General features: G+C 44.8%; 1 protein-coding gene across 2 annotated transcripts in view; it reads left to right on the plus strand.

Annotated features, from left to right (window-relative positions):
- Positions 1–10,616, plus strand: part of LOC147618533 (5'-3' exoribonuclease 3-like) — a 107,677-nt gene extending 97,061 nt beyond the window's left edge. For both annotated transcript variants that reach the window (XM_086774990.1, XM_086774991.1), the window contains exons 18-23: positions 7,905–7,979; positions 8,154–8,311; positions 8,409–8,513; positions 8,613–8,688; positions 9,137–9,216; positions 9,310–10,616. In XM_086774990.1, coding sequence (XP_086631116.1) covers positions 7,905–7,979; positions 8,154–8,311; positions 8,409–8,513; positions 8,613–8,688; positions 9,137–9,216; positions 9,310–10,108 — 1,293 coding nt within the window. In that variant the 3' untranslated portion in view covers positions 10,109–10,616. The remainder of the gene's footprint in view (positions 1–7,904; positions 7,980–8,153; positions 8,312–8,408; positions 8,514–8,612; positions 8,689–9,136; positions 9,217–9,309) is intronic.
- The last annotated feature ends 1,543 nt before the right edge of the window (positions 10,617–12,159 follow it).

Genomic DNA, 12,159 nt, shown 5'->3' on the forward strand with positions numbered 1-12,159 from the left:
GTGTTGGGTGCGCCACATAGCTCACATGTGGTAGATCTGAACTACACCGAACAAAGGGGCACAGAGGCTCACCAGTCAGCAGAAGGCAGCAAGCAACACACCTCACCAGGCGTGCTGTCTCTACGAGGGCAACAAAGGAATGGAGGCTAAATTGAGAGCAGCGGCGGTGATCCCCTGGCAGGTGAAGGTGGTGACCTAGACATCAGTGCTGCATGTGGGCATCTTTGTAGGTTGCGCTTACAGGCTGAAGGCATAGATGAGCAACTCTACTGATGGAGACTGTAGCTAGTCGATAGTAGACGGCAGCGGAGCGAAGGTGTAGAAGAGCAGCTGGTGGTTATGTTGATGGACAGCCACTAACAGCTCAGCAAGGCGCCTGATGGCGGGCAAATGATGCAACCGACTGATGGCAAGCAGTTGCAGAAACCCTACCAAATATTGCACTTAGGGTTAGTGGAAGCTATCTAACCTAAAGTGGTGTATAGTAAATACTTGTAGTGTGAGTATAGAGAGAAAGACAGAGAGAATGCTTAGATACACTAAGAATTTGCACAACTCAATGAATATTAGTTGATTGATGAAATGTTATATAATCTTCACCAAGTACAATACATTTATAACTTAAGAGGCTTATGTGAATGACATCACTGCGACCCAAATAATATGTAGATATTTAACCACTCTAAGAGTGGGTTCACACACACACTCATAGGGAGTGTTCACACACATAAAAACACACATACATATGAGCTATGAAATACCCAACAGTCTCATGGTTGAAGCCTTATGTTGAACCATCTTTGCACAAGAGTGCAAATAAGTAGGGGCCTGAAGTGGTCGACGAGATGGAAGTAATCGAGTCCAAGTAGATTCTCCTCCAATTCTCCTCCACAAGTGGAAGCATGCCACATGGTTCCAGTCGAAGTCGAAGACTGAGACAGTTCTACACCATGTTCAAGAACTAAGGCACTCACGAAGCCGTTTGGCTTGAGGAGTTGTTTTTTCCAAGAGTACCCATAGATACTGGTGGACTACTTGGAAGCCATGCATCTACCACCAAGCCGAGCAGGAGGGAATGTCACATGCACCCCTTACTTGAGCAGCAGTGCTTCCAGGCACATTTCCAGGAGCCCAAGACGAAGAGCTGGCTTTTTGACACCCTCGTCACACCAACCTTGATGTATGGAGCAGCCTTTTGGGGGCCAGATTTATCCGATGAGGATTGGCAGCGAGTTGAGACTTGAGAGGCCCCAGGTCATAATGTTCTCCCGTACGATCCGCAACAAACCATCAGTCCCACACCTTCCAGACAGTCACATACCTCCATCGCATCAGTCACATGGACCCCCACAGGTACCCGAGGCTTGCCCTGGAGTCCGCCAGACAGTTAGCACTTGAGGGGCACTCTGGAGTATGGTATGCGCTAGTTTCCACTTGGTTCTCGGTATATGGGCTCTGCATGGACCGCCTACCCCCCATTTAGTATAGTTTGGACTCCCCTTTTCTCCGGTTGTCTCACAAGGATACCAATCGGGTTATCCGGTTAGATCTTCTCAGCCTCTACACACATTGCACATGGATCACACCTCCGGAGCTCCCCCAGAGATCACTTCCTCACACTCACTGAGGATGGATTCATCCAGCAACCAAGCTACTTACAGTGTTCACATGTCCCATGCCATGCGGATTGCGATTGGCTAGATACGGGTTTCATCCCACCGCCTCAAAGTGGAGACAGGTAGAGTTGAGTGCATTTTTAGAGCCGGGAAGCTCATACGGAGACCCGGAGAGGAGAGGATCTACCGACTATGCCACACAGACCTTGAGACGGAGGAGCATTACATATGCCGCTGCCCAGTATACTATGAGATCCACGGGAGGTTTCACTATCTATTTCGTGAGGGATTCAGTCCACTCTCCAAGATCATTGACTTCCAGGACCAGCGTTGCCTAGGCCTCTTCCTGCTTGAGCTCCGCAAACACAGGGACACCTTCTTGAGAGAGCCTCAGCCCCAACCACCCCGCCCCCTCCCTCGCCAGCCAACCATCACTAGTTTCTTCCGGACCCAGGAGGTGGAGGACACCATCATAGTGGATCTTGTGGACCCTCCACGAGCTGCTCTGGACCTACCTCGCCCGAGAGGAGTTACCTCGGACCGAGCCTTTGCACTCTAGCGTGCCCGATGCCCCCGACCCCCCCTGTTGGCCACGATCACCTCATCAACTCCAGATCCAGGACATGCTCCACCACCATCGAGCTACCTTTCCACGTGACATAGCTGAGGGAGACCTCTCGGCCATACTCATTAGCCCCATGCTTGATATTTTGGAGAGTGGTATACCATCTACTCGGAGCTGATGTTGCGCTCATGTTTCTATGTTCTTAGTATTCCATGATGAGTTTCCATGGACAATTTTGTATCACTCCTGTGAGATAGCTATGTTTATGTTTTCTTTCTATTTTATTTACCATTCCATGATGAGATATGCCATGGACATTTTTGTATCACTTTGGTCTCATAGGCCCATTGGGTCTTTAGTAGACGCTTAATATATATATCTCTCTCTCTATCATATCCCCCACCAGCCACCCCTACCCCCACCATCAGATCCCCGTCCCACCACCTCCACCTTCTTCACAAAGGACATGGTCCTCAAGGCCATTCGTGGACTATGCAATGGGCGAGCCCAAGATCATGAGGGACTCACTGCCGAGTACATCTCGCATGCCGATGATACCCTGGCGCCCCTATTACCCTACATGTTCAATAGGGCCCTTTGTGAAGGATTTCCACCCTCTTGGTCCACCAACACCATCACCCCCATCCTCAAAACCGGAGATCCACTTGATCCTAATAATTACAGGACAATCATGATTGGCCACACATTGGCCAAACTCTATGGATTAGTGCTAGAGGCGGAGCGCAGTTCATTTGCAGAGAGCCAGGAATGCAGAGCCTCAGAATAGTCTAGCTTTCGGAGGAGGTACTCTACCCTTGACCACATCTTCACCTTCCGTGCCATCATCGAGGAGGGTAGAGCACGATATCAGAGGATTTACTGTTGCTTTGTGGATTTCCGTAAAGCTTTTGATACTGTACCCCGAGCCTGGCTCCTACACCGTCTACAAGAGATAGGAGTCCCATCTGACATGGTTTGGAGCATCATCACCCTCTATGAGTCTGTCACTGGACGAGCGAGAGCCCCAGGAGGTACATCACAAGAGATTACCAGCACTATTGGGGTGAAACAGGGCTGCCCTCTATCACCCACTCTTTTCGGCCTCTACATTGATGAGATCTCGAGCTTCATTGACGGATTAGGCAGGGCTGGCCCCACACTAGCAGGCATATTGATCCCCATACTACTTTATGCAGATGACATTGTCCTCTCAAACTCAGCCGAGGGGCTTCAGAGACAGTTGGATGCCTTACAGGACTTCTGCACTCAACGGGAGCCCACGCTTCACCATTCTTCCCGCAACACATCCCAAAGTGACACGGGGTATGCAGCCTTGAGCTTACTTGAGCGGCAGTGCTTCCCAGCACATTTCAAGGACCCCAGGACGAAGGGCTAGCTTTTTGACACCCTAATCACACAAGCCTTGATGTATGGAGCAGCCTTCTGGGGGCCAGATTTATCCGATGAGGATTGGCAGCGAGTTGAGAGGCCCCAAGTCATGATGTTCTCTCGTATGATCTGCAACAGCAAACCATCAGTCCCACATTAGATTATCCAGGCAGAGTTTGCTGCAAGCCCAATGGTAGTTGATGCACTCTTCCAGACAGTCACATACCTCCATCGCATGGATCCCCACAGGTACCCGAGACTTGACCTGGAGTCCTCAAGACAGCTAGCACTTGAGGGCCACTGGTATGCACTAGTTTCCACTTGGTTCTCAGTATATAGGCTCCGCATGGACCGCCTAGCCCCCCTTTCGTACAATTTGGACTCCGCTTTTCTCCGGCTCTCTCACAAGGATACCAATTGGGTTATCCGGTTAGACTTCTCAGCCTCTACACCCATTGCACATGGATCACACCTTCGGAGCTCCCCACGAAGATGCACTTCTACAAAGATCACTTCCTCACACTCACTGAGGATGGATTCATCCGGCAGCCGGGCTACTTGAGTGTTCACATGTCCCATGCCATGTGGATTGCGATTGGCCAGATACGGGTTTCATCCCACCGCGTCAGTGGAGACAAGTAGAGCTAAGCGCATCTTCAGAGCCGGCTCATATGAAGACCCAGAGAGGAGAGGATCTGTCGATTATGTCATACATAGGTTGAGACAGAGGAGCATTACATATGCCATTGCCCAATATACTATGAGATCCATGGGAGGTTTTACTGTCTATTTCGTGAGGGATTTGGTCCACTCTCCAAGATCATTGACTTCCAGAACCAGCGTTGCCTAGGCCTCTTCTTGCTTGAGCTCCATAGACACATGGACACCTTCTTGAGAGAGCTTCAGCCCGAGCCACCCCACCCCCTCCCTCAGTAGCCAACCATCACCAGTTTCTTCCGAACCCAGGAGGTGGAGGACACCGATATAGTGGATCTTGTGGACCCTCCACAAGCTGCTCTGGACCTACCTCGGACCAAGCCTCCACACTCCAACGTGCCCCCACCCCCCCCGTCGGCCACGATCACCTCATGAGCTCCAAATCTAGGACATGATCCACCACCATCGAGCTACCTTTCCACATGACATAGCTAAGGGAGACCTCTCGGCCATACTCATTAGCCCCATGCTTGATATTTTGGAGAGTGGTATACCATCTACTTAGAGCTGATGCTGCTCTCATGTTTCTATGTTCTTAGTATTTCTATGATGAGCTTCCATGGACAGTTTTGTATCACCCAAGTGAGATAGCTATGTTTATGTTTTCTGTGCCACCTCTCTAGAGCCTCAAGAAAGCTTCCCACGGCGGTCAGAACCTCCCCGCACTGACTGCGGAGGGTACAAGCCTCAATTGTTAGGATAAGAGTGTTTCCTATATAGATCCATGCATGAAGGAGGCGCCTATTCCAGCTCATTGCCAGCCCATGACCTCTCATAAAAGCTCCTAAGACTCCCCCACATGTACCTCTAACATTAGGATGCCACCTAGGACCAACCCCATGTGGGTATGCTCTCTCTACACCCCAAATATGTACCTTAGGCTAACCTTTGATGAATAATGTTGCCCTCCACTAAGGTTCTACCACAAAGGTTGATAAAGCAATATTTCTAACATCCCCCCTCTTGATTTAGCAACCACGACACAGGGCGTGTTCTAATCAAGTAAGAATGTACACACACAAGGTGAATAGAGTTGCCCACTGGCTATAAAATATATACAAAAGATTTGGGATCACAAAGATCCTAAAAGGCATAGTCAGAGTCAATAGAAACCAGATTGGCTTTATCTTCATTGATCCCTTTAGCTTTTCTTCATCCTTCTTCCATTTAAAGCAATCGTTCATCAAGTGCCCCTTTTTCTTGCAGTAATAGAAAGACTTTGGGGATTTCTTCTTCTTCTTTGTTTCTTTTGCTGAGAAGGCGTAGACACTTGGTTGTCAACACCTTCTCCATTGTTTGAGCCCTTGGATGCCACAACTTGCCTCTTCCATTACAAGAGATGCTGCTACTGAAACAAGTGTTAAGTTAGCTTGATTTTCAATGACCCCTACCACTTGATCATAATGTGGTGGCACAGAGGAAAGTAGATAAAAACTGCTTTCTCTTCTTATATGACCACACCTGCACCACTTAACTGGTTGATCATACATCTAATATGATTCACATGATTAGCTACCATGTCATCTTTGCTCATGTCCATCCTGTAAAGTTTCTTTCCAAGAAAAAGACGTGATGCTGCCAAATAATCCCTTAAGTCTAACCCAAGCCTCATTGGAAGACTTTGAGTTAGCCACTTGGTGTATTTGAGTGTCAGCTAAACCATGTATAATGTAAGATAGAGCCTTGGAGTCTAAATTCTGCCATTTGGTTTCCCCCTCAGGATCTCTACCCGTGTTGGTGTAGTCCATGCCCTCACTCATCAGAAACATAATCACGATAAAGCGAGAGTGTGGGAAACTCAATCAAGTCACCAAAAGAAGAATCATCCCATGCACTTGGTTTTCTTGATGTGCCATTGACAATGCCCCACATATCTCGATCAATTAGTGCCATTTGCATCTTCGTGGTCCATGTATGATACACTGAACCATCAAACTTATCCTGTTTATCAAAATAAGCACCCGCTCCCATGGCCATTGTGAAAAGAAGCAAGAAATAACAAATGGAAATCCTTTATAAATGAGGATTTTACAAAGAGCTGAGTACCCAGTACTATTACAACATGAGATCACCAAGTACCATCACCATATAAATTCATGTTACAAGAAAGAAATTCACTGAACCCCATTGCCTAGGCATATTGGTAGTAATAAGGCTTGGTGCTTTTATTCTTTTTGCATATTCTTTTCCTTGGTTTAGTTAAAGTTTTTATGTTTGAAGGGCGTTCAGTGCTTGTGGAGTTTGGCATTCCAAATATGCCAAAGGTCCACTTACTTCCCATCCAAAACTATATCATGTAAAATATACATGCCCCAACCTTCACACATTTGTCCCAATTACGAAGGAATGATTCAGCCTTTCTTTCACAATGGTATAGTCACATTTGTGAAAGCAGCCTTAGTCTTGAATCCTTTTTGCATCACACTGACTCCCCTACTCAAAAACGAGTAATTAGTCCCTTTCTTATCTCAAATACTAAATATAATACTTCTAAAAGATACCTGTTGACTGTAAACTGCCTGCAAATAGCTCATTCTCTGCCAAATCTGCACCGATGCTGCCCATTTTTCATGTGTGGCCAGCTCCTAGCAAGGGCTGCGCACATCAATGGGCCCTAATAACCACGGCACTCAGCTGGCATTGCAGGTACTAGCTGAAGTGGTCTGGTTTCAGAAGGCATCTCTTAATCGATGCTAATCTGCCCAATTGATGGCAAAATCACACAATTGATGCATCAAGCCTCCTCTGTGTCATGAGCTGCTGATGATGCCACAATGCTTGGAATCATGTCTTATGACGTAGAATGGCCAAAGTTTAAGCTCTCTCTCTCTCTCTCTCTCTCTCTCTCTCTCTCTCTCAATTTTCGGAAACTAAAAGAGAAACCCAAGCCAAAACTAAAAAAGAAACCAATTATATGTGATTTTTAGCAGAGGTGATTGTACTTGAAAGTTGATAGTTGACATTGCAGATTTTTTAGTATATTAGTAGGATGTTTTCATGTATGCTTTCTTTTTTGGACCATGGATTTAACTCAAGACCGATATGGTCTTTCAATTATGTATTTGTCTCATAGGTCATATTGGCCGTTAATATAACTTTATTTCTTTCATGCACACACCTGCATGTGTGTATGTTCGTTTTTTTTTTTTTTTTGGGGGGGGGGGGGGGGGTGTGGGGTTCAATTTATCAATTTTCAGTTCTTTCATGTTGTGGCGTAGCACACACACATAGATGCACATGCACACATACATATACATACATACATGCACACATACACACACGTGTACATTTTTACATGCATACATGCATGCATGCATGATAGATACAATTGTCATGTATTACCTTGGTCACATAGACTCTTATAGTCCTTTGTACCTTCACAAATCCATCAGGAGTAGTCATCTGGATGCAATAGACCCCGCCCAATGTGCCAGGAATTTAGGCTGATCAAACATTTTTTGTGCTCAGGAAAGGGGCCCTTACAGATGTGAACTAGCTGAAACTTGGGCACAAGATGAGGGTAGAGGATTAGAGGATTAAATTTTTGACATGGCTGTGTATAGACTGGTAGGAAGGATTGGTTGGCTAATTCTAAGAGTTCTTGGTCAATTTTTCAGGGCGTTGCAAAGCTTCCTTTCATTGATGAATCGCGCCTTCTTATTGAAATCAAGAAAGTTGAATACACTCTAACAGTAAGTCCCATTATCAAAATCTTTCTCCATTCAAGGTTCCATGATAAAGGTGAAAAACTTGAGTAAAAGCATACCTGGCATATTCATGTGTGGAATGTAATAGAATAAAGCAACTGCATTGGTTTCTGAAGGTTTTAGGGTTTAAGACTACGCTAATCCAAGATTTTGGCATAGGCTGCAGAGGTTCGCAGAAACAGCAACATGTCAGAGATGCTCTTCTTCACCTGCAGTCACCCCCTTGCACCATCCATATTCTCTTTCTATGATGCTTATGGTCACCTCACAGGCCAGCAGCGAGCCAAAGCAACAGAAAAGCTAGACCCTGGAGCTAGGTGGCCACCTCACAAACCCTTTATGTGATGACCTCATGAAATATATTATTTATCTTCGTAGTATGACAGAATGGGCTTACTTTTGGTGGCCTTGCAGCGGAGGTATGAATGGATTTATGGGATTATGTGATGGCGATGCTTGTGCAGCCATCTTCACTTCTCCTGTGGAAGGGATGCCCAACATTCTTAACAACCAAGTGTTGTACGTTGTGGCATAACATTAGGCTAAGTTTCCATGCAGCTATTTAGAGTTTTTTTGTAGATTGTTTGTATCTCACCTGGATTTTTTACGGTTCATCAGGACAATGACATACAAGCCACCGCCTCTACATAGCCACATCACAAGGCTTCCCAGTGGAGTTCATTTGCCAAAGAAGGTCAGTCTAGAATAGTTTTCAACATCTGTTTCTGAAGTGTTTATGCCACCCATGAAAAAGTATGCACATAATCATGTATTGCTTATGCACATGTATGTACATGTGTTTGGCATGTGTTGTGCGTGATCACATGCGAATGCATATGTATGTACACGATTGCATGCACATGCATGTACATGTACATGTACATGTTCCATGCACAAGGCGTTCTCTGTGCTTGCACATGCAGACATGTTCCTGCATGTACACGTTCTCATGCTTGTATACACACAAGTTCCCATGTGGCACACGTTAACATGTACATGCACAATGTATGTAATGATGTCATCAGTCCTTTTGGTGGGCCCTTCAATAGTAGAGTGCTCCCTGATTTTATGTTTTGATCCTTTGAAGTAATCATAAACCTTCTGTAATCTCATGTGGTTTCTGTTGTTGGTAACAATCTTAGACTGTCACTGAGCAAGATGTGAAGCTGCAGCCATTGTGGCATGAAGATGATGGTAGAAGACAACAACGGGGTCAAGAAAGGTACCATCTGGGTCTAGCATTGTCACATACATTTAGATTCTCTTGGTAGAGTTCCACACTCTTTACATGATGGAAAACCTGTGTTATTTGCAGAGCTTCATTTTCAGGAGCTACATCAGGTCCTCGATTGAATGATGCAGCACATCGAATGTTGACCAGCAGTATGCATTCTGGTAGCAATGGAAAGCTTGAAGTAGCTTCTCACAGGTCTACAGGTGGGATATTAGCAACACCTCCAAGCTACCATGGTGATAGGCATGGTTCAGCTCGTCATAATGGTCCAGGTGGGTACAACCATGACTATTATGAACCAGCAGCTTCAGTAGAGTTTGGAGCGAGCAACCTTTATTTCACACCTACACATACAGTCCCCGTACATCAAGTAAGTCATCCTTCTCAAGGTTCCTCTCAAAATGGAAACTCCTTCAACCAGTATTACGAATCAGATTATAGTGCCTACCACCAAAGGCAAAGAGCAAGTTTTCCAGTGGGAGGTAGTAGCTATCATCAAGAGCACCAATCTTCAAGTTTCCATCCTGCCTATGTACCTCCAGGTTCTCCCTTGTCACATCAGCCACCTGTCTATTCACGTCACTCTTCATTTTCCAATCCCAGCAGACAAAGAGGTCACCACTATAGCCAAGTTTCTACTTCATCTCATCAAGCAGCCCGTGGTGGTAGCTACACTGATCAATCTGCCTCAGAACATGCTTTAATGCAGCCACCTGCATATCCACACGATCTCTCTCATGCATCTTCAACTGGTCATGGCCAGGGTTACGCACCTCTTGATGAAGTTGCTGTTTCCAACAGTTTTCGTCCTCTTGAGAACAGAAGGGTTCCATTTGGGAGAGGAAGGGACACCAGTTCAAGGCATCAGAATTCACATTGACTTTACAGCATCGCGTATTGGAAAGAGACTTACAATGGCCGCAATGTAACTGTTTGTATTGAGCCTATTTACAAGGTGTACATCTTGTTCTGTCTACTTCCAAGGCCTTTTCTTCAATTCCTGATTCCTTGGAAGCTTCATGTTTCCTCATAAAGCCTGCCAGAGTTCAATGGAGTTGTACTATGAGAAAGTTTGCATCACAAAAGCAAGCAAAGAGCACATGGTTTTGTCTGTACAATATGCCATCCTTAAAGTCTAGATGGCAAGTGTTTCTCACAAAATGGGTAACAGCTCTGGGCCCTAGTCCAAGTTAACTGTGTATTAATTAAGAGGCTTGCAGTTCTGTTTGAGGGGCCAGCATTAAACACAAAACAGCTTTTTATAGAACACATAAAATTCATCATGGCTATCACCTCATATTTGGGATGGAGTTTGTAAACCACCTCTCTTTCCTCACCGACAATGGAAGGTGCTCTGAATCTCATATATGAGATGTCTTTGCATGCTAGAACGAAATTGCAATAGCAAAGTTTGGTTAACCCTAGGCACATTCATCAAGCCGTACTTTGGTTAACTCTATAGGCACATTTATCTAGCCATTAGGTAGTAGAGATGTTACTTTTTATAAACAAGCATGCCAAAGCCCATAGAGAAGCTAGCTATCAAGGGACAAGTATGTCAGGTTATGTGGGTCTTCCCATGGGGACATTTGCTGTTCAATGCAAGTGCAGCAGAGTAAGTTGAGGGTTTAGAATTGTGAACGATGCTTTGATACGACATAACACAAAATGTTGATATCAGAGGCACAACAAATGAAGATACCTCAATCATCAAGAAGGAATTTGGTGGTAGAACACAAGATACAATCCCATATTATGGCATAATTCTAAGTCTTTGAAAAACTCAAGTAAACTGGTTGGCAAAGAAGTACAAAATCCCATGTGCTTTAGGAAGACTAGTACTAGATCAGAGTCACCAAGTTGGATGGTAAAGCTTGCAAATGAATGCAAATTTTTTAAAAAATGTGTTAATAATAGAATAGCTTGTGGTAATGCTAGTACTAGAACAATGAGTAAAGTGTGTTGCCTTGTGTCCACCCACAACCTAACCCCCTTGCAAATTCAAAGTTCTATGTTTTCTTGGCATCCACCTCTTGGATTCTTTCTACATGCATCACAATAGTGGCCCATAGTTTTTCTCAAAGCATGTCATTAAAATCCAAAATATTCAAGCATCTCACTATTAAAACTCATTTTGGATGAGTGCTAGGTTTAATCTATACTATCACTTTACATGTGGCATCGCTTGTTTGGTTAGTTTTGCACCTTATTTGGAGAAGATTAATAATAATGCATATGGTCAACAAGTGGTTTTTACCTTGGGTAGCCTAAGGTGCTTGCTACACTCAATTTAAAAAAAAGGCAATGAAAAATGCTACTTGCATGCTTTGCTCCTTGCTTACTTGCATGCTTTTCTTTCTTTAGCATGGTGGCCATCATCATGGGTTGCAAGGAATAGGAGGCAACAACTATGTGGTATGGCAAAACTAAGCAAAGAGCAAGAAGGCACAAAGGTGTGGAGATTTCATGCAATGCCTTGGAGAGACAACTCTAAATTTTAGGGCAACGCTACAACATAGCAAAGAAGTGAAGCACATCTACTCTGCAAACCAATCATGACATGCCTAACATGTAAGATGACAAACTATCATGGCTAACCGTGCATGTTGCTACTAGTTGACATGCTCATCAAGGAAAGAAGCATAGAGTGGCTAGCGTGCAAAGGCAAGCTAAGGAAGGTTGTTGGAGGCTTTGTAGCATTAGCAAGCAATGATTATCTCATTACAAAGCAAGAAGTGGGTAACATTGCACAAGAGAGAGGAGACAACACACATCCATTGTCTCAAGTCTAAAGTGAAAGTGGTAGCAACTCGATTTGACAGTGTAAACCAACCAAGGAGAGAAGATGAGTTTGACTCAAGAAGTACCAATGGGGAGCAAACAACTAACATAAGAGCAAAATTGTATGTGTGAGTAGGTCAAGGGCAACAT

This window comes from Cibotium barometz, chromosome 35, assembly GCF_041138505.1.
Source record: "Cibotium barometz isolate CiBa-2024 chromosome 35, ASM4113850v1, whole genome shotgun sequence".
Taxonomy (NCBI): domain Eukaryota; kingdom Viridiplantae; phylum Streptophyta; class Polypodiopsida; order Cyatheales; family Cibotiaceae; genus Cibotium; species Cibotium barometz.